Below are 22,355 nucleotides of genomic sequence, written 5' to 3' on the forward strand. Positions count from 1 at the left end.
ATTTTTTTTTTCTTTTTTTAGCCGCCGGTTAAAAACAGTTTTTTTGACTTCACGCATTGAGTGTCTGACACTTTCTTGCTGTAATTCATGTAAAAATAAAGGTAGTAGTGGTATAAGTATTACAAATTAAGCTACACACACACACACACACACACACACACACACACACACACACACACACACTCTCTCTCTGCCGGTCGTTGGAGGTTTTTTTTTTTTTAACCGCCAGTTGGCTCTAACCAGTTTTATTTTACTTCACGCACTGAGTGTCTGACACTTTCTAGGTAGTAGTGGTATAAATAATATTACAAATTAAGCTACACAAACACACACACCTGGTGTGGAAATAAAAAAAATAAAAAAGAACAACAAAAAAAATCACACTGATCATAAAAAAATTAAAAGTTAAAAAAGAAAGTTATGTTGAGTATGAAAACTCTTGTTTATTACATTTCATTTCATAATTGCAACCGCATGTGTTGTATTCATTGTTGCAAAACTTGTTCTGCAAATAGTTCGTTTGCTATTGTGATCAAAACCATTGATCTGAAGCTCAATACTGATGCTGTCCTGTAAATAGTTATCTAATCAGCAATAAATATAACAATTTTTGATCAACCCAGATCAATTGCATGCTTAAAATAACATACTGGTTAAAGCCCCGCCCGTTTCAAGACAACCAGACCCACTTCTGGGTTAAATCCCGCCCACTTCCGGGTTAAATCCCGCCCACTCCGAGTACGGATACGGATACAGATAATTCATATGGTTAACAGATACAGATACAGATAATGCTGTACTCGCTCATCCCTAATATTTATGCAGAAATATAGAAAATTCTAAAGGGTTCACAAACTTTCAAGCACCACTGTAGATATTATAAACAAGTAATCGTATGGTTCCTCGTAAAATTAAGGATCAATTTCACTCACTCGTGAAATTAATCCTTAATTTTACTTGGCCCCATACGATTACCTGTACTAATAAAGATTTCTATTTCTATAGCTTTCCTGTGGCAGAAAACTTACTGACTTTATTCATAAACATCTACTTACAGAAAACTTCAGCACAATTTTCTTTGTTAAATAACTCTATAGAGTTTAATCAGCTTATTAAAAGCCTTATGTGTAGTCTACAGCATGTGAACAAGCTGTTACTATAGAAACCTGTGTTTTGAACTGGAGCCGGTGTTCTGATTCACTTGTCCGACCTCTCAATGTGGCCTTGCACGAGCTTCTGCGCATGCGCACTTTACTCCCCCCTCCACACACATTAATTCACGATTCACATACTTGAATGCTAGAGATATTTTCTGCTCCTGAGAGAACCCTTCAGAAATATTTCAGCTATAGTGCTATAAAGGGAGCATTTTCTGATATGGTTACAGTAAAGTGGAGAATCAGACCCTGTTCCTGCGCCGTTACAGAATATAATGAATCTTTAATAACACAACAGTCATGGGTCATCAGTGTGAACAGCAGAGGACTCAGCACACATCCCTGGGGATGTGTGCTGAGTCCTCTGCTGTTCACACTGATGACCCATGACTGTTGTGCCAGACACAACTCGAACCACATCATCAAGTTTGCAGATGACACAACAGTGGTGGGCGTCATCAGCAACGACGACGACTCAGCCTACAGAGAGGAGGTACACCAACTCATAAACTGGTGTGACATGAACAATCTACACCTCAATGTCAATAAAACAAAGGAAATAACTGTGGACTTCAGGAAAAATCACATGTCACACACACCCCTCACCATCAATGGCAGTGCTGTGGAATCAGTGAAAAGCACCAAGTTCCTGGGGGTGCACATCACAGATGACCTGACATGGACAACTAACACCACCTCCCTTGTCAAGAAAGCACAGCAACACCTCCACTTCCTACGCAGGATGAGGAGAGCCGACCTCCCCCCTTCTGCACTCACCACCTTCTACAGGGGTGCCATTGAGAGCATCCTCACCAGCAGTCTCTCAGTCTGGTACGGCAGCTGCCCCTGGTGCTGACCAGAAGGCCCTACAGAGGGTGGTGAAGACAGCAAAGAAGATCACCAGATCAGCCCAACCATCCATCCAGGACCTATACTCATCCCGCTGTCGCAAGTATTAAGTATATGTAAATATATACGTAAGTATACAGTGCCTTGAAAAAGTATTCATACCCCTTGAACTTTTTCACATTTTTCCACCTTACAACCACGAACTTAAAAGTTTTTTATTGATATTTTTTGTGATAGACCAACACAGAGTAGCACATAATTGTGAAGTGAAACGGAAATGATAAATGGTCTTCAAAATTTTAAACAAATAAAAATCTGAAAAATGTGCTGTGCATTAGTATTCAGCCCCCTGTACTCTGATACCTCTAAATACAATCTAGTGCAATCAATTGCCTTCAGAAGTCATCTAATTAGTTAATAGAGTCCTACTGTGTGTAATTTACCCTCAGCATAAATACACTTGTTCTGTGAAGGCCTCAGTGGTTTGTTAGAGAACACTGAAGAACAAACAGCATCACGAAGACCAAAGAACTCACCAGACAGGTCAGGGATAAAGTTCTGGAGAAGTTTAAAGCAGGGTTAGGTTATAAAAAAATATCCCAAGCTCTGAACATCTCAAGAAGCACTGTTCAATCCATCATTCAAAAATGGAAAAAGTATGGCACAACTGCAAACCTACCAAGACATGGGCGTCCACCTAAACTGACAGAGTGAGCAAGGAGAGCACTGGTCAGAGAAGCAGCCAAGAGGCCCATGATCACTCTGGAGGAGCTGCAGAAATCCACAGCTCAGGTGGGAGAATCTGTGCACAGGACAACTATAAGTCGTACACTCCACAAATCTGGCCTTTTTGGAAGAGTGGCAAGAAGAAAGCCATTGTTGAAAGACGGGCACAAGAAGTCCCGTTTGCAGTTTGCCAGAAGCCATGTAGGGGACACAGCAAACATGTGGAAGAAGGTGCTTTGGTCAGATGAGACCAAATTTGAACTTTTTGGTATAAATGCAAAGCGCTGTCTGGTGGAAGACTAACACTGCTCATCACCCTGCACACACCATCCCCACTGTGAAACATGGTGGTGGCAGCATCATGCTATGGGGATGCTTTTCTTCAGCAGGGACAGGGAAGCTGGTCAGAGTTGATGGGAAGATGGATGGAGCTAAATACAGGGCAATCCTGGAAGAAAACCTGTTGGAGGCTGCAAAAGACTTGAGACTGGGAAGGAGATTCACCTTCCAGCAAGACAATTACCCTAAACATACAGCCAGAGCTACAATGGAATGGTTTAGATCAAAGAATATTCATGTGTTAGAATGACCCAGTCATGGTCCAGACCTAAATCCCATTGAGCATCTGTGGCAAGACTTGAAAATTGCTGTTCACAGACGCTCTCCATCCAATCGGGCTGAGCTTGAGCTATTTTGCAAAGAAGAATGGGCAAAAATTTCAGTGTCTAGATGTGCAATGCTGGTAGAGACATACCACAAAAGACTTGCAGCTGTAATTGCAGCAAAAGGTGGCTCTACAAAGTATTGACGCAGGGGGGCTGAATACTAATGCACACCACATTTTTCAGATTTTTATTTGTTTAAAATTTTGAAGACCATTTATCATTTTCGTTTCACTTCACAATTATGTGCTACTCTGTGTTGGTCTATCACATAAAATCTCAATAAAAAAACTTTTAAGTTTGTGGTTGTAAGGTGGAAAAATGTGAAAAAGTTCAAGGGGTATGAATACTTTTTCAAGGCACTGTATGTATTACTTAATTTATTTTAATTTATCTAGAAGTTTTTCTCTATTTCTTTTCTCTGTTTATCTGTAATGATGCTGCTGGAATCTTAATTTCCCTGAGGGAACCCTCCCAAAGGGATCAATAAAGTTTTATCTAATCTAATCTAATCTAATCTAATCTAATCTAATCTAATCTAATCTAATCTAATCTAATCTAATCTAATCTAATCCAAAAGAGCCATCAACATCATCAAAGACCCCACCCACCCTGCACACAAACTGTTTACCCGCCTATGATCTGGCAAGCGCTACAGCAGCATGCGTTGCAGGACTACCAGACTCAGGTGGTGTTTACATTAGATCGTATCAGCGGATCATCAGATTAACATTTTTAAAACGATTCGTGTGCACACAGTAACGCCAATACACGATTCGCGTGCACACAGCAACGCCAATACACGATTCGCGTGCACACACCAACGCCAATACACGATTCACATGCACACAGCAACGCCAATACACGGATACGCTCGGCTCCGCAGGCATCCTGCGCTCCAAATCACTCCGCCCTGAACAGCAAGTGCCCTCTGGAGGGTGCGCACTCCGGCCCTGCGCAGCTCACAGAGCGCGCGAGTAAAGCGCACGAGCAGTGATTCGGGACAAATAGCAGGAAGTGAAAGTCCGCGCCATTTTTCAGCAGTCGTGTCACATGACCAACGTGGCATGACCAACGCCAGCGAATCAGGAAGGTGGATGTCACAGTGACGTTGTCCAATGACGACATCAGCTAGAGCTCAGCACAGCGTATCCTCGTATCTCAATGTTTACACAGCACCGGATCAGATACGTAATGGATTGAATACGTGGGCCCTGGCGGATTCAAGTTGTTCCGCCTGTGGAGTCGTTTCCTGGCGTTTTAATGTGAACGGACAGTGCATCCGCGACGAAAACGAGACGGATACGGTCTAATGTAAACACCACCTCAGCAACAGCTTTTTCCCACAGGCCATCAGACTGCTCAACTCACTCATGAAAACTCCAAGAACATAACCCCCCCACACACAAAAGACCAGCAAACTGGCAAACAGTATACTCAATGTCTATACAATGCTCTTTATATGCACATATGCCAATATTCTTTTTTGCACAAGAACATACAAGTTTTCAATACTTATTTATCTCCATGCTGCTATTCTGTTTACAAGTTTGCAATACTTATTTACGTATCTCCATGCTGCTATTCTGCACTTTACCATACTGCACCTTGTATTACATTTCTGGACTACATACTGCACCAGACTACATTTCTGGACTACATATCTGGAACTACAATTCTGGACTACATTACCTCAAACTTGACTACATTTCTGGAACTACTGTTCTGGACTACATTACCTCAAACTTGTCTACATTTCTGGACTACATTTTTGGAACTACAATTCTGGACTACAATACTTCAAACTTGACTACATTTCTGGACTACATTACCTCAAACTTGACTACATTTCTGGACTACATTTCTGAAACTACAATTCTGGACTACATTACCTCAAACTTGACTACATTTCTGGACTACATTTCTGGAACTACAATTCTGGACTACATTACCTCAAACTTGACTACATTTCTGGACTACATTTCTGAAACTACAATTCTGGACTACATTACCTCAAACTTGTCCACATTTCTGGACTACATTTTTGGAACTACAATTCTGGAATACATTACTTCAAACTTGACAACATTTCTGGACTACATTTTTGGAACTACAATTCTGGACTACATTACCTCAAACTTGACAACATTTCTGGATCACGGTGAATATTCTGGGAACTGTATGCCCACTGTCTGTTTATATGTTGTGTTAATTTGTTTATCTGTTGATGTCTGTGTGCACTTTTATGTTTAGTTGTGTGTCAATTTTTTAATACTGCACATTTGGAGTTTGGGGAAACGCAATTTCAATCCACTGTGTACAACCCCGATTCCAAAAAAAGTTGGGACAAAGTACAAATTGTAAATAAAAACGGAATGCAATGATGTGGAAGTTTCAAAATTCCATATTTTATTCAGAATAGAACATAGATGACATATCAAATGTTTAAACTGAGAAAATGTATCATTTAAAGAGAAAAATTAGGTGATTTTAAATTTCATGACAACAACACATCTCAAAAAAGTTGGGACAAGGCTATATTTACCACTGTGAGACATCCCCTTTTCTCTTTACAACAGTCTGTAAACGTCTGGGGACTGAGGAGACAAGTTGCTCAAGTTTAGGGATAGGAATGTTAACCCATTCTTGTCTAATGTAGGATTCTAGTTGCTCAACTGTCTTAGGTCTTTTTTGTCGTATCTTCCGTTTTATGATGTGCCAAATGTTTTCTATGGGTGAAAGATCTGGACTGCAGGCTGGCCAGTTCAGTACCCGGACCCTTCTTCTACGCAGCCATGATGCTGTAATTGATGCAGTATGTGGTTTGGCATTGTCATGTTGGAAAATGCAAGGTCTTCCCTGAAAGAGACGTCGTCTGGATGGGAGCATATGTTGCTCTAGAACCTGGATATACCTTTCAGCATTGATGGTGTCTTTCCAGATGTGTAAGCTGCCCATGCCACACGCACTAATGCAACCCCATACCATCAGAGATGCAGGATTCTGAACTGAGCGCTGATAACAACTTGGGTCGTCCTTCTCCTCTTTAGTCCGAATGACACGGCGTCCCTGATTTCCATAAAGAACTTCAAATTTTGATTCGTCTGACCACAGAACAATTTTCCACTTTGCCACAGTCCATTTTAAATGAGCCTTGGCCCAGAGAAGACGTCTGCGCTTCTGGATCATGTTGAGATACGGCTTCTTCTTTGAACTATAGAGTTTTAGCTGGCAACGGCGGATGGCACGGTGAATTGCGTTCACAGATAATGTTCTCTGGAAATATTCCTGAGCCCATTTTGTGATTTCCAATACAGAAGCATGCCTGTATGTGATGCAGTGCCGTCTAAGGGCCCGAAGATCACGGGCACCCAGTATGGTTTTCCGGCCTTGACCCTTGCACACAGAGATTCTTCCAGATTCTCTGAATCTTTTGATGATATTATGCACTGTAGATGATGATATGTTCAAACTCTTTGCAATTTTACACTGTTGAACTCCTTTCTGATGTTGCTCCACTATTTGTCAGTGCAGAATTAGGGGGATTGGTGATCCTCTTCCCATCTTTACTTCTGAGAGCCGCTGCCACTCCAAGATGCAAGGGAGTAACTTTGATTTTGACATTGGTGGGGACACAAAAGTGATCCAAGGCAGAGCTTTAATATTCGTCTGTAGGTGGCAGTAAAGGACCATGGATTTGTTGTATCTAGCCTAGCCTAGTAGTAGTAGAAAGAGGTCTCTGTAAAACGGTGAACGCAGCAGACTCAGCGGCTGTCACGCTGTTGATTCTGAAATGCAAGTCGCACATCTGCATGGCCATGCAGTAGCCTACATCTGACTACTTACATTCTGTAAAACCATTAGGTCTATAAATTTAACATTCATTCATCGAGGATATTATCTAACACCAAGTTACATTGCTCCAGCATTCCTTTTCTCTGCAGCTATGCAGTAGCCTAGCTCTGATGCGTCCTGTCACGTTGCTAAACCTGCCTAAGGAGCCGCAGCAATACTTTTATGAAGGGTTTCCATACATCAAAAGGATTTTGTTGAGTTTTTAAAGCTCAACAGAAACCCTGTACTTACATTCTTGACTTTGAAGAAGAATGAACGAATGTCTCGTTTCTTGGGAGGGGGGCCGTCATCCATGATACTCAAGTCAGCATGCGAGTCGTAGGGCAAGCATGCATGGACATCGAAGTCCAGCTCAGTTTGTAGGCTGATGGAGAGTGGGGGGGTGCGTGGGGTAGGTCAGGTGTGTACGTGTGAGATACGGGGGGTTGATGGGCGGGTAGTCACGGCTGCTGTGGGAAGTGTGCTGCTTTTACAGCAGATGGAGTGACAGCTGGGATAGCCAACCATGTAAGTTAGCGAGAAACAGATAGCTAATTAGAGAATGATATCTACGTTAGAGGGGGGATTATTAGCAGTGTCATACATTTAACCCTTTGTGTGCCATATAATCATTGCTCAGGTTAGGACATCGGTTTTATTGATCATGATTACACAGTAGCGGCTGAATATTGGTAGGGACACGTCCCTAGCGTCCCTACCCAAAATTACGCCCTAGCCAAGATGCTCTTTTTATACCCAGTCATGTTAATGACCTATTGCCAACTGACCTAATGAGTTGCAGTTTGGTCCTCCAGCTGTCCCTTTTTTGTACCTTTAACTTTTCCAGCCTCTTATTGCCCCTGTCCCAACTTTTTTGAGATGTGTTGCTGTCATGAAATTTCAAATGAGCCAATATTTGGCATGAAATTTCAAAATGTCTCATCTCATCTCATCATCTCTAGCCACTTTATCCTTCTACAGGGTCGCAAGCTGGAGCCTACCCCAGCTGACTACGGGTGAAAGGCGGGGTACACCCTGGACAAGTCGCCAGGTCATCACAGGGCTGACACATAGACACAGACAACCATTCACACTCACATTCACACCTACGGTCAATTTAGAGTCACCAGTTAACCTAACCTGCATGTCTTTGGACTGTGGGGGGAAACCGGAGCACCCAGAGGAAACCCACGCAGACACGGGGAGAACATGCAAACTCCACACAGAGAGGCCCTCGCCGGCCACGGGGCTCGAACCCAGGACCTTCTTGCTGTGAGGCGACAGCGCTAACCACTACACCACCGTGCCGCCCTCAAAATGTCTCACTTTCGACATTTGATAGTTGTCTATGTTCTATTGTGAATACAATATCAGTTTTTGAGATTTGTAAATTACTGCATTCCGTTTTTATTTACAATTTGTACTTTGTCCCAACTTTTTTGGAATCGGGGTTGTATATTCTGTTACATGGTCTGATTGTCCCTAAGGCAGCTGGGCCATAGAAGGTTCACGCTGCACGCTGCATGCGTGTAAAGAAAAGTGGACAAACGTAGCATGACTTGCTCTGGGCCATAGAACGGCGTTCACGTTGCACGCTGCACACTTCACGCGTGAAGCGTGAAATGAACATGCACACTTTTTTCTAAGCGTGAAGATGGAAATTCCAGTCAATGCATGCGGTCACCGCCGCGCCAGCCAATCAGAACGGGTCTAGGGAGATAACTCTATGCTTTCAGGGGAAAACTTCAGAAAAAATATAATTGAATGGTATAATTGAAAAATAGTTCTTCATCGGGATTGTCAAGCAGATTATAGAATGTTCGGTGAAATTCACCACGGGTTTCTCTCAGAAGGAAGTGTTCTCGGCTCCAAATTCTGTTCCTTTTTCTCTTCCTCTGTCTCAGTAAAAGCAGAATGAGGCAATCGTCGTCATCCGAAGAGTCCATATTGTTGGTTACTCGGTCAAAGTAGAACAGACGCAACACGTGAACATCCAAGCATGAAGTTTAATGGCCCAGGGTCCGGTTCTTCACGTGAACGTGTAGCGTGCAGCATGCAGCGTGAACCTTCTATGGCCCAGCTGCCTAAAGTGAAACACTGAGCTCGAACTCACCAGTAGAAAGTGACCCGGCATTTTGTGCACTGGAGGTAAGCTGGTTTCTGACAAAGCTCGCACACTTTCCTCCTTCCCTTCGGGTTTGCCATGGGGAAAATGGGTATAGACATCATTTTGTGTTGTTGTTGTTGTTTAAATCAAGACTACACTGATCTAACCGGTTCTCAGATAATAAAAGACGTTTATCTTCGGACAAAATGTAGTAAATGTTTAGATTGGTGAACTGACCAAATTTCTGCAAATTCTGTCTGTAGCTCAAAGCGATATTGCCATCTATACGCAAGCTATCTTTCCGGAAGCCAAGTAAGAAAATGGCGTCCCTACTTCTCCATAGTAACCAGTATGACGTCATAGCTACGTGGATTTCCGACATGTTAAAGCATTCTGTTCAGTGTTATTAATATACACAGCGCCTTCCACAATTATTAGCACCCCTCGTTAAGATATGTTCTTAGGCTTCTAATAAATTCATTTTTTTTAAAATAATATAGGACAACAGTGCAAAACAAAGAGAAAAATCTCATCTCATTATCTGTAGCCGCTTTATCCTTCTACAGGGTCGCAGGCAAGCTGGAGCCTATCCCAGCTGACTACGGGCGAAAGGCGGGGTACACCCTGGACAAGTCACCAGGTCATCACAGGGCTGACACATACAGTGGTGCTTGAAAGTTTGTGAACCCTTTAGAATTTTCTATATTTCTGCATAAATATGACCTAAAACATCATCAGATTTTCACACAAGTCCTAAAGGTAGATAAAGAGAACCCAGTTAAACAAATGAGACAAAAATATTATACTTGGTCATTTATTTACTGAGGAAAATGATCCAATATTACATATCTGTGAGTGGCAAAAGTATGTGAACCTCTAGGATTAGCAGTTAATTTGAAGGTGAAATTAGAGTCAGGTGTTTTCAATCAATGGGATGACAATCAGGTGTGAGTGGGCACCCTGTTTTATTTAAAGAACAGGGATCTATCAAAGTCTGATCTTCACAACACATGTTTGTGGAAGCGTATCATGGCACGAACAAAGGAGATTTCTGAGGACCTCAGAAAAAGCGTTGTTGATGCTCATCAGGCTGGAAAAGGATACAAAACCATCTCTAAAGAGTTTGGACTCCACCAATCCACAGTCAGACAGATTGTGTACAAATGGAGGAAATTCAAGACCATTGTTACCCTCCCCAGGAGTGGTCGACCAACAAAGATCACTCCAAGAGCAAGGCGTGTAATAGTCAGTGAGGTCACAAAGGACGCCAGGGTAACTTCTAAGCAACTGAAGGCCTCTCTCACATTGACTAATGTTAATGTTCATGAGTCCACCATCAGGAGAACACTGAACAACAATGGTATGCATGGCAGGGTTGCAAGGAGAAAGCCACTGCTCTCCAAAAAGAACATTGCTGCTCATATGCAGTTTGCTAAAGATCACGTGGACAAGCCAGAAGGCTATTGGAAAAATGTTTCGTGGACGGATGAGACCAAAATAGAACTTTTTGGTTTAAATGAGAAGCATTATGTTTGGAGAAAGGAAAATGCTGCATTCCAGCATAAGAACCTTATCCCATCTGTGAAACATGCTGGTGGTAGTATCATGGTTTGGGCCTGTTTTGCTGCATCTGGTCCAGGATGGCTTGCCATCATTGATGGAACAATGAATTCTGAATTATATCAGCAAATTCTAAAGGAAAATGTCAGGACATCTGTCCATGAACTGAATCTCAAGAGAAGGTGGGTCATGCAGCAAGACAACGACCCTAAGCACACAAGTCGTTCTACCAAAGAATGGTTAAAGAAGAATAAAGTTAATGTTTTGGAATGGCCAAGTCAAAGTCCTGACCTTAATCCAATCGGAATGTTGTGGAAGGACCTGAAGCGAGCAGTTCATGTGAGGAAACCCACCAACATCCCAGAGTTGAAGCTGTTCTGTACAGAGGAATGGGCTAAAATTCCTCCAAGCCGGTGTGCAGGACTGATCAACAGTTACCGCAAACGTTTAGTTGCAGTTATTGCTGCACAAGGGGGTCACACCAGATACTGAAAGCAAAGGTTCACATACTTTTGCCACTCACAGATATGTAATATTGGATCATTTTCCTCAATAAATAAATGACCAAGTATAATATTTTTGTCTCATTTGTTTAACTGGGTTCTCTTTATCTACTTTTAGGACTTGTGTGAAAATCTGATGATGTTTTAGGTCATATTTATGCAGAAATATAGAAAATTCTAAAGGGTTCACAAACTTTCAAGCACCACTGTGTGTATATATATATTTTTTTTTTTTTTTTTGTGGGGGGAACCTATATTAATTAATCTATTTCTGCATCTTTTAAATACTTGATCATTTTTTTGTGGTTTTCTTTTCAAGTAGAGTTTTTATTTTGTCCTCAGTTGGTTCAGCAACACACTCGGCCATTTTGCTTTTCTCGACTCACAGTATATGAGCTGATAGCCTAGTACTCGAGTAGCCAATCAGAGCATGTGATTGCTCATATCCAGTGAATGTGGATAGAATGAATGAATGAAATTATGTTTCATGTGATTATGCAGAATAATTATTGTAATTTCAGTAGCTTACCTTACATCCAACCATGGCTGTTTTGGTGGGTTATATGAAGTGTGGATCGCTTTTCAATGTAATGAAGTTTAGAATTAAAAAAAAAAAACCTCCAACTTTTTGGTGAAAGTCTCCCCCCGAAATAATTTAATTTCCCAGCTTCAGTAGCAGTTTGTGAAAAATGCAATAATAATTCTTGAAAAATAAAAAATACATTTTTTTTTTACTAGTAATCAGTCTCTGAATTCAGTTCAAGACACAAAGGTTCAGTGGAAGAAATGCAGTGATGAATAATTTTGAACAAATATATATATATAATGAACTTTTTTGTTGGTAGGCAAAAAAGAAATAGTGGAAAAGTGAAATGTCTTCATCTAAAACTTATTTCAGTGAAAAAAACTTTGCTTCACACAGAACATTTTTCACAAGAAATGATGTTTTTATGATTGGAGATGTGACATCAAACAACCAGAAGCGGGACCGAAATAGAACGCTATTGAGGACAGGTTATGCGACAATAAATTATCGGTAGGCCTAGCTCATTACACTAACTTATTTCACATTTCTAATATCTTTTTTTTTTTTGCCTTACTTTTATCAATCTAGATAGCATTTGCCAGCTAATTTAATCCACCCACAGACATTGCAAAAACAAAATGTGTATAGTATCTTGACAGTTGAGGGAAAATTGATTCCGCCAATAGTTAACCAGTGTGCATTCATACTTTAGTTGACAGTGCAGTCGCTTGCTGTATTTGTTTCTTCTCCATCTTTAAATCAGGGAAAGCAGAAGGGCTATGAGGTGATGCTTGTCTTCCAGTGATGTATTACATCTATGAAAATACTATGTCTGTAAAGGTAAAAAACCCTCTAAACCAGCAAAGTGTCCTTAACAACAACCTATGTACTGTACGTACTTCAGGTAAATAATTTTCATAAACATTTAGAAAAAACTATCCACAACACTTATAAAACAGCACTCTGTCCCAGCCCACTACAACTACTACACCTGACCTTGAAATATAATAATTAAAACACTTTCAAATATCTCTTATTTAGAAATTTAGCACTTCTTGTGCCTGACTTTTGCACTTACTGTACATCGCACTGGATAAGACTAAATGCCTGTAATGTAATGCCATTAACAGAGGGTGTCACTGTGAACATGCCACTCGGTTTCCCAAATTACAGATTGAAAGAAAAGAAAGTGGATAGATAGATAACATCATAGACATATAAACACAGACGCCGCATTCTGCGTAGAATCATACGTCATCCTTGCTGCCATATTGGATATGGCAAAGTGGAGATTCTTCAACCGTCTCTGGTATAGCGTCTAGACAGTAGCGGAGAATAAAGATGCCTCATTCATGTGCTGTGTTTAACTGTACCAACAGGTTTACCGTGCAAACAAGATCACATGGGATTACCTTTCACAGGTGAGACTGGAAAAATACTTTTCATTGTATTTGGTCATTATAACGTAATTTTGCGAACAGATTTTTCTGACTTTGTGGCTAATATGAAGTCTCACGCATAATAGCCGCTCGGTGAAACCTGTCTCCAAACAACGAAGTATTTCCTTCGTAACTATGCTGATTGTTGTTAGTTGCTTAGTTAACTTTTCACATACTATGTAGGTTTCCCAAAAATAAAGCCATGAAAAAGCAGTGGGAGACAGCTGTGTGACGGGAAGGGTTTTCTGCTACTCCGTCATCCATGCTCTGCAGTGAACACTTCAGAACGGAGGATTTTGACAGAACAGGTCAGACAGTCAGGATCAGAGAGGGAGCTGTTCCTTCAGTCTTCAGTTTCCCAGCTCATCTCCACCGGGTAGGTGTAGAGTTATAAGCAGTGAGAATTAGATAATACAGTGCCACACTATGATGAACGTTTTTGAACGTATGATGAATTTTTTTTTTTAAAAGAGATTTTTTTGGGCTTTTTTCACCTTTATTGGATAGGACAGTGTAGAGACAGGAAATGAGCAGGAGAGAGAGACGGGGAGGGATCAGGAAACGATCTCAGGCTGGAATCAAACCCAGGTCCCCGGATTTATGGTATGGTGCCTTATCCACCTGAGCCACGACGCTCCATGATGAATGTTTTTAACCTTTCTGAATGTGAAGGAATCAGTGATGTATTTTGTTTTGGTATGACGTTAGAACCTGGCCGAACTCAGTTTGGCGGTCGTTCAGCTCACTTTATTCAACGAGAGTAGGTCTGTGTGGTGACTCAATAAATAAAACAGTGCATTTTTATTTTCATTCACTATTTCCAGTTTTTCCACCATTTCTCATATTCAGTCTTGTAGGTTGGTTATTGTGGCCTCAGGTTTTGGTAGCTTGCTACGGTATGCTGACTGATTAGCTTACCTGAGCTATCTATCGCGTATCTGTCGCTAGTTTGCAGTGTACAGGGTATTTCGCACACTATTTATAACCATCACATTAAAAGTTATACGTGTTGTTTTGATGCCTGTTTGTTTCCCAAATATATACGTGTGTGTGTTAATGGGTGAATAAAAGGCATCGAGTTAAATATTATTGTAGAAAGGGGCTTTATGAAGTTCAGTCCATTTACTTGCATTGGTTTATGGGGAAGATTTGCCACATCCAATACGGCGGAGACACTGACGTATCCCAGCAACGGGCCACCAGCTCAACGCGGCGTCTATGTTTATATGTCTATGGATAGAATATCCGTCATGTCCTCAAAACATTAAGGACGCTAGTTAACCATATTTTCTGTAGGTTATTTGAGGATTCTATGCAAATAATTTTCAAAGTTCATACTTATTCATTTAAGAGCAAAATGAAGCAACCACGTAAAAAAAGATGACACTACTGCCTGAGAGGAGTTAAAATACTTTTGAATGGTTAAAATGCATCTTCTCTTTGATTTAAAATAAAATGATTAAAAATAAACTTCAATTTTAAGTTACGATGGCTAAACTGGCACCCTAATTGTGGAAATCACCCAGCTTTCAGGGTTAATTTCTAATTTTAAAAGGAAATCCCCCCCCCCAAAAAAAAAAAAAACGCACAAGATTTTCAAAGTGGTCTCAGACTTTTGGACCCCAGTGTATAACAATATTACAACTTGAAGCAAAAATGTTATCAGTATTCTATACTATGAAACTTTAGAGCTAGAAATAAAGCCACACATCTTGCAGAAAGATAATTAGCCTATACAGACATGAGAACACTGCACAGCAACTAAACAAACAAAAAAAATCTTAAAAATGAATGGTTAGTGGTAGCACTCCAAAGGTGGCCTTACGCTCTTGTAAAAGCTCAAAAATAGCCTCAATGAGGCTGTAGCTCATATCAGCCACTGTTGTTGTGCGAGGGTTTGAAATCCGATTGAAGAGTAGAGTTTAAATGTGACAAGTCACCCAAAAAATTTGAGATGCCCATAAAATCAAATGACAGGTGGCGACACCATCTTGACAACTTGTGCACACCCACCTGGGGAACATTGCATGCGAGCTTGATTGAAATCCGATCAATCCTGTAGGAGGAGTAGTGATTTTTGTAAATTGGAGATGGCCGACGCATGTTCGCGTAAGCTCATCTGACCTGGCCTGCGGCTGGATGAGCTAAAAATGACTCAGTGTTTGATTCAAGTTTTTCTTATTATAATTACTGACATTATTAATACACCTCCAGTTAAAGGAACTCTGAAAAGCACCCTCAGCATCCACACTTCCTGTGCCCTTGCTCACAAGGTGGACCAATAAGATAACAGAATACTAAAATAACCAGAAGGTGCATACACCACAATGTTGGTGTGCTCACTATTGGAGATGCCTGAAAACCAGATGGAGACTCAATTATTGCACAAATATAAAATCAGTACGGTGGCACGGCGGCACGGTGGTGTAGTGGTTAGCGCTGTCGCCTCACAGCAAGAAGGTCCAGGTTCGAGCCCCGTGGCCGGCGAGGGCCTTTCTGTGTGGAGTTTGCATGTTCTCCCCGTGTCCGTGTGGGTTTCCTCCGGGTGCTCCGGTTTCCCCCACAGTCCAAAGACATGCAGGTTAGGTTAACTGGTGACTCTAAATTGAGCGTAGGTGTGAATGCGAGTGTGAATGGTTGTCTGTGTCTATGTGTCAGCCCTGTGATGACCTAGCGACTTGTCCAGGGTGTACCCCGCCTTTCGCCCGTAGTCAGCTGGGATAGGCTCCAGCTTGCCTGTGACCCTGTAGAACAGGATAAAGCGGCTACAGATAATGAGATGAGTAAATGAACCATGTAATCTATTGTCAATATCTGATAGGCCAGCTGGCCTGTTAGTCACCAGCTGACCGGCCAGTCAGTCATCAGTCTTACGAGGCCAACTGCATCCATCATGAGCACACTTCATCCACTGCTGCACCACTGTGCCACCCAGTATGTAAAATCAACATAATTTTAGATCAACACATTCAAAAATATTGGAAACTACATTTAAAAGTACCGTTTTTTTCTAAAAACTTCCTCAGCCTAAATATATAAAAAATAAAATACAAGTGTCATGTCCAATCTCGTGGTGGAAATTACAAACCAATTTCATATTAAAGCACACAATTAAAATCTTTAAAAACAGTTTATTGTTACACTACACCAGGTCAAAACATACAAAATATCACACCCAGATAACACTCAAGTTACTATCAAAATTAGATTTACTAAAAAGCAAGAGAAATCAAGGTACTAAAGAGTGTCTTAACATACAATGAGTCTGTACTGAAATGTTCCCACACATTTTTTAGATCAATACACATAACCTTCATTTCGATCCCAAAAATGAATCTAGAAAATCAACTGCCATTTAAAAACTAATGCTGGACGTTAAATATTATATATATGATGTACTTCCATTGAAGTTTGGAATGAAGAAATACTTGGACTTGGTGTCTTGGCCTCTTAAATATCAAAGCCAGCTAAAAGTAACACATTATTATACTTGAGGCAAAGCTTTATAATTGTCCAGCCTTTCTGAGAAGCTAAGAAACAGTGATGTGCAAGACTACACTGCACATCGTTGGCATTTACGAGCGTACCGACTGAAATTAAATTTCCCCCAGTGAGCTTTACTACCAGTACAAACCCCCTTGTGGTTTACTGATACTATACTGTGCATGGAAGATCAAATGTACACTCCTGAAGAATCACGCCTGACCCGTACTCAAATTATTCTGATTCACTGGGAAGTCGGTTCTCAAATGTTATGAGATGGATGGCATTCTCTGTGCTTTCTTCTAGAATACTGCTCAAAATCGAAATGAGATGTAATAATCTGACTAGAAAAAGTGAGAATAGCAGTTTGTAAAAAGGATTAAAATGGTATTAACAGGGTGTATTAAAACAAAAACACTGTGCTCAGGTTATCCGAGGGCTCAACTAGCTAGTAAAGCACCTCAAAAGGCACAAGCATTAGATGAATAGTACACCTTGCACAGAGAACAGACTCGTATGTATATGGAAACAACAGACATGAATAAATGGCTAATCTTTCTAAACGTCATATTCTGCATATTGCAATACAGAAACCCATAACAGAAATGAAATGGGGAGGAGAAAACAAAAAAAACCTTAAAAAAAAAAGTTTACATCTCCATGTGAATGTGTGTGCGATGTGTATTAAATTTGTAGTTCTGTTTGGTGTGGGTTATGAGCAATCATTAGAAATAGTATGAACAATAGTGAGAAAAGATATCAGGAACCAAATGGGTGAGAATTTCTGGCTTTGCTGAGCTCCTACGGTTAGAATTAAAACACTGAACCATATCCTTTGAATAACTGTCCCTTTCAGTACCGCGAGGTATCCTGAATCTCACGCGCACACACGAAAGCTAACTTGAGCTCCAGAGAGAGCCGAGCATCTGTACCCGTTTGATATCTGTGTTGCTCGTTTTGCAGTTGCACTTAAATGAGAATGGCAGTTTTTCCAAGGTTAGATGGATGGTTGCTCATTAAAACCTATATTTTTATCTCTAGTGGAGGAGGGGAAGGAAAAGGGGGGGGGGGCGTACCAACACTGAGCTGGAGTGTTTGAGAGAACTTTCTTTGGTGGAAAAAGCAGGAGAAATGATCTGCCAGTTGTAATCCAGCTTGATAAGGACGAACTGAAACCAGGCTCTGGACTACGGATAACGTGTGAATGAATATATAGGAGTTCTGCACGTGTGCGCAAGTGAATGTAAAACGGCTGGCTAAACCTTTTCATAATTCTAAAATGTAAAACCATCCGCTGCTCATTCTCGTTTATTGTAGACGGTCACTAATGAAAGATGTCGCAAACGTGAGCACGCGTTGTGGTGCATGTTACACAGCGTCCTCGTCCAATTTGGCCACGTCTGCTTGTGTGAGCGGTATGGACACTTCTTTCTCTGCTTCCTTCTCGGCATTGTCTAGGTTTGTCTCTTGTTCCTTGTCTTCAAGCCTTGCTTTCCTCTCCTCCTCTTTCTTCTCTCGGTCCAGCAGATGGTAGTTGATGCCCATCCCGACGAACAGAAATACGCTGGCTATAACCAGGACAATGCCACAGCCAATGTACGTGTATTTGTAGTCATGGTATTTGTCGTTCAGGCTGCCTGCAAGTCAGACACACAAACAATCGTGTTATTTCTGGGCATATGCTGATATCACAGTTCTCCTAAAAAGACATTAAAATGCTCTGAATAGGCCATTTCTTTTATTACCACAAACTTAGCAAGGAAGTTACGCCTCTTCATAATTGGAACGCAAAGGTAATTATTGTATTCTAAAGCTATTAAATATGAAGGTTTCTTAAACTAGCCCTTAGACATCTGAAATAACAAGAACCGTCAGTGTGCATATATTTGTGGACTTGTCTGTGTTTCAGACACTACACGTACCCAGTACGGGGGGTCCGAGCAGCACTGGCGCACACTCCACAATCGTGACGAGGCCCACGGCACTAGAGAACCTTTGCGCCCCCACCAGGTCCATAAGCGTCTCGAAGAGCACGGAGCTGAGCCAGCCGAACGCCACGCCGAAGAACACAGCATAGACAGAGAAGCCCACATAGTCCACAGACAATGGTGCCAGCAGGTGACACACACCGTTATACAACACTGCTGCAGCAAAGAAATACTGTATACGTGGGCGAACCCAGCGGGTGTTCGCCACTAGGCCCATAGATGGCCGTGCCACCATATCCGTGAAGGCCAGCATGGAAAGCAGGAACGCTGCCTTGTCTTTGGCGATGCCGATGCTCTTTGCATAATTACTGAGGAAGACAAGTGGTGCAAACAGACCGAAAAACATAATCACGTTGCCCAACAAGTAAAGCAGGAAACCCCGATGCTTAAACAGTGTCAGGTCGAGGAAGCTGTTGATTGTCTGCATCACAGTTTTCTTCTCATGCCCTTTGGTCCCTCCCTCCTGTACATCAGGTTTGGGCTGCGGTTTTGGTCCAATGGGTCGCATCAACGAGCCGGCCACACAGCAGTTAAGCAGCGCACCACCCAGAATCAGAAAACTGCCTCTCCAGCCAAACTGATCATATAGCCAGCTGTTCAGAGGCGCCAGTGTGGAGAGGAACACGGGGCTGCCCGCCATGGCAATGCCATTAGCAATCGGACGCCTCTTATAGAAGTATTTCCCAATCATCGTCAACGCAGGATTCAGATTGAATGCCAAGCCAAGGCCTACAGGAAGAGGACAATGGCATCGATTAAGACATAGAAACACAATGTACCTGGATGATAAAAATGTACCATGATGGGATGACCCCACATCTCCCCATCCATTTGATTGGCTAACTGGCATATTGTACTCTAACAGTATGACAATAAATCTGACGGTGCCATTCAAATGAACTGGTGACATCACATTTACATTGCTATACAGTTTATACAATTTAGTAAACTCTCTCATATTGTACAAATAAAGAACTCGTTTTACTAAAAAGCATTTGAAAATGTGTTATTTCTAAATACAGCATACTTCAGTAAAACAGGCTGGCAGCATGGGCTCTATGCCCCACTGTTCAGCAATACAAATCCAGGGAGCAGCTAAGATCAAAAACACCCTGCATTGTGAGAGATCAGTGTCGGTACTCGCCTCCAATGACTCCCACACAGAAGTACAGTCCCTCCACTGTATTACAGAAGGAGGCGCAGACCAAGCCTGTGCTGGCCAGACAACCTCCGATGATGATGATTGGTCGGCTGCCATACTTGTTCACCAGGACGCTGCTGATTGGTCCTGTTTAGAGAGGAAGGCCTGGTTAAATGCTGAACAAAAAGCAATGTAGGTCAAACTGGTTACATTTCATCTGGGACAAAAGAACGTCCAAAAAGTTGTACGTTTTGCAACACAGTGTTTCATGTTGGTTGGTTGATTGTGCTTGATTTACGCTTGGACTTTTTGGTGCTTGAACAAGCTGAATTGGAAATTTGGGCAACAAACTACCCCTTAGCAAAAAGAAGTTTATTCAAGTGTACTATGAGTATACTTATTTTTTACTAAAACTGCAGAAGTATACTTGAAGTTGACTTTTTATAAACTATATTTTATATACTTAAGAATAGTATAGTGAAGTATACTTGGCTTATACTGAAAAGTATAAACAAAAGTCTAAGACTAAGTACATTAATACTAAGACTTATACTTTAATACTAAAACGTATACTTTAGTATACTTTTCACGTTTTTCTGCCACAAAGTACTAATACTTAGTATATCTTGCTCCAAGTGCATAATAAGGTCAAGTCATTGACTCATGCTTAACATTTAATTTATATATTAATATAATATAATGCTGGAGTTTAAAACTTTACAGTATATAGTATGTGTGCTCAATTGCATTATCTTTATGTACCTTAAAATCATACACAAAAACAGAAAAACTTTTGACTTGACTTTATTGATCAATTTCTCCAGTAAGGAAGGACTTGATTTCACAGGTCTTTATTTTTGAAATGTTTGAAAATATATCAAACTTGTTTTCAATATTCTGTCTTGTGATTTTGTAAATGCATCACACTCTTGTGTACATACAGTATGAGTAACCTTTAAGAATACATTAAGGAGTATATTTCCAGTATATACATAGTAAGCTACAAGTAATATGCCAAGCAAACTTAAAGTATAACAAGTAAACTAGTGAAATAACCAACGTTTATAACAGTATACAATAATAAACTAAAAATAGGGACTTGAAGTATGTAACTAAGGGGTGTTGTGGCTCAGTCAACTAAAGCGCCATACCATAAATCTGGGGATCTGGGTTCGATTCCAACCCAAGGTAATTTCCTGATCCCTCTCCTGCTCATTTCCTGTCTCTACACTGTCCTATCCAATAAAGGTGAAAAAAGCCCAAAAAAAGAAGTATATCAATAAGTGTACTTGTGGTATACTTTAAGCATGCAAGAGGGATATACCAAGTACATTGATAGTATATAGATGAGTGTACTTGTTGTATACTTTAAAGTGTACTTTTGCAAACTTAAAATGAACTTTAAAGTATACTTTTATAAACTTGAAATGTTCCAATTTAGTCCGAAAAAGTATTAAATTTGTATACTTTCTAGTACACTAAAAGTACATGGTCTGTAGTATAATTGCTATACTTATACTCATACTGAAGCATACTTAATAAAATGAACTTTAAGTATACTACTTTTTGCTAAGGGACAGCATTAAGTGATAGCAAAGCGACTGCATAACTTATCTTTTGAGTACACCAACCAACTGAAATGTCACATAAGGGCTTTTTTTTTTATGATGGACATAGTGGCTCATACGGTGGCTTGGTTTAACTTTATACATTGCTTGGTTCAACTTTAAACAATCATTAACTCTGTGGCAGTTTATATTTCCACTTGTCAAAATAATACAACTGGCTGCTGGTAGACTTTCAAATAAAACCCTGAGGCCCAGACAACACCTCCTTTCTGCTGCCATTAATAACACAGTTTGATTTTAGAAAAACTAGCATGTCAGCACAGCCTGAGAAAGGTTTTAAGTTCACAACTCCAGTTGTGTAATGGCTGCTACCTTTAGCTAGGGATTCCTAAAAATGCACTGACGTACTTGTATGGGTCTGGCAGGATGACCAGGCCTCTTGTTCATTTCAAATGAAGACCTTTCTCCTTCTGTCTCCACTAGATGGTGGTACAGGACAGCCGTAATGGAATGAATACGCTTTCAGGTTGTTAGTGATGCAAGAGTGTGCAGATGGGTGCAATATGTGCTCTCTGTGCGTGGGCTTGCATTCCTGCAAAGTTGTTCTTTTCCCAATTACAAACGATTAAAGCTCATAGGAAACAGTTTTCATTTTATACACATTTGAAACTTTATATGTTAAAAAAAAAACCCTCTGTAATTTTCTTCTGGTCCCAAGAAGTATTGTTAATAAGTAATAATTAAAATAAGTTGGCGCGGATCGTGGCGAATTTCTGTTCAGCTATTTCCGCGACCACTCGGCGCGTGATGTC

General features: G+C 40.8%; 2 protein-coding genes across 3 annotated transcripts in view; both read right to left on the minus strand.

Annotated features, from left to right (window-relative positions):
- zmynd12 (zinc finger, MYND-type containing 12) overlaps positions 1-9,637 on the minus strand; it is a 65,068-nt gene extending 55,431 nt beyond the window's left edge. The window contains exon 1 of one of the 2 annotated variants that reach the window (XM_060932150.1): positions 9,573-9,637. Coding sequence is in view for 1 of the 2 variants with exons in the window: in XM_060932149.1 (XP_060788132.1) it covers positions 9,342-9,457 (116 nt within the window). In the remaining variant the exon portion in view is untranslated. Of the gene's footprint in view, positions 1-9,341 lie in introns of both variants that reach the window. The other variant, XM_060932149.1, reaches the window with a different exon arrangement.
- Positions 9,638-16,474: 6,837 nt separating this feature from the next.
- Positions 16,475-22,355, minus strand: part of slc16a1b (solute carrier family 16 member 1b) — a 100,159-nt gene continuing 94,278 nt past the window's right edge. The window contains exons 3-5 of the mRNA XM_060932151.1: positions 19,979-20,122; positions 18,769-19,563; positions 16,475-18,483 (exon numbers count right to left, since the gene is read on the minus strand). Coding sequence (XP_060788134.1) covers positions 18,215-18,483; positions 18,769-19,563; positions 19,979-20,122 — 1,208 coding nt within the window. The 3' untranslated portion in view covers positions 16,475-18,214. The remainder of the gene's footprint in view (positions 18,484-18,768; positions 19,564-19,978; positions 20,123-22,355) is intronic.

This window comes from Neoarius graeffei, chromosome 10, assembly GCF_027579695.1.
Source record: "Neoarius graeffei isolate fNeoGra1 chromosome 10, fNeoGra1.pri, whole genome shotgun sequence".
NCBI classification, from domain to species: domain Eukaryota; kingdom Metazoa; phylum Chordata; class Actinopteri; order Siluriformes; family Ariidae; genus Neoarius; species Neoarius graeffei.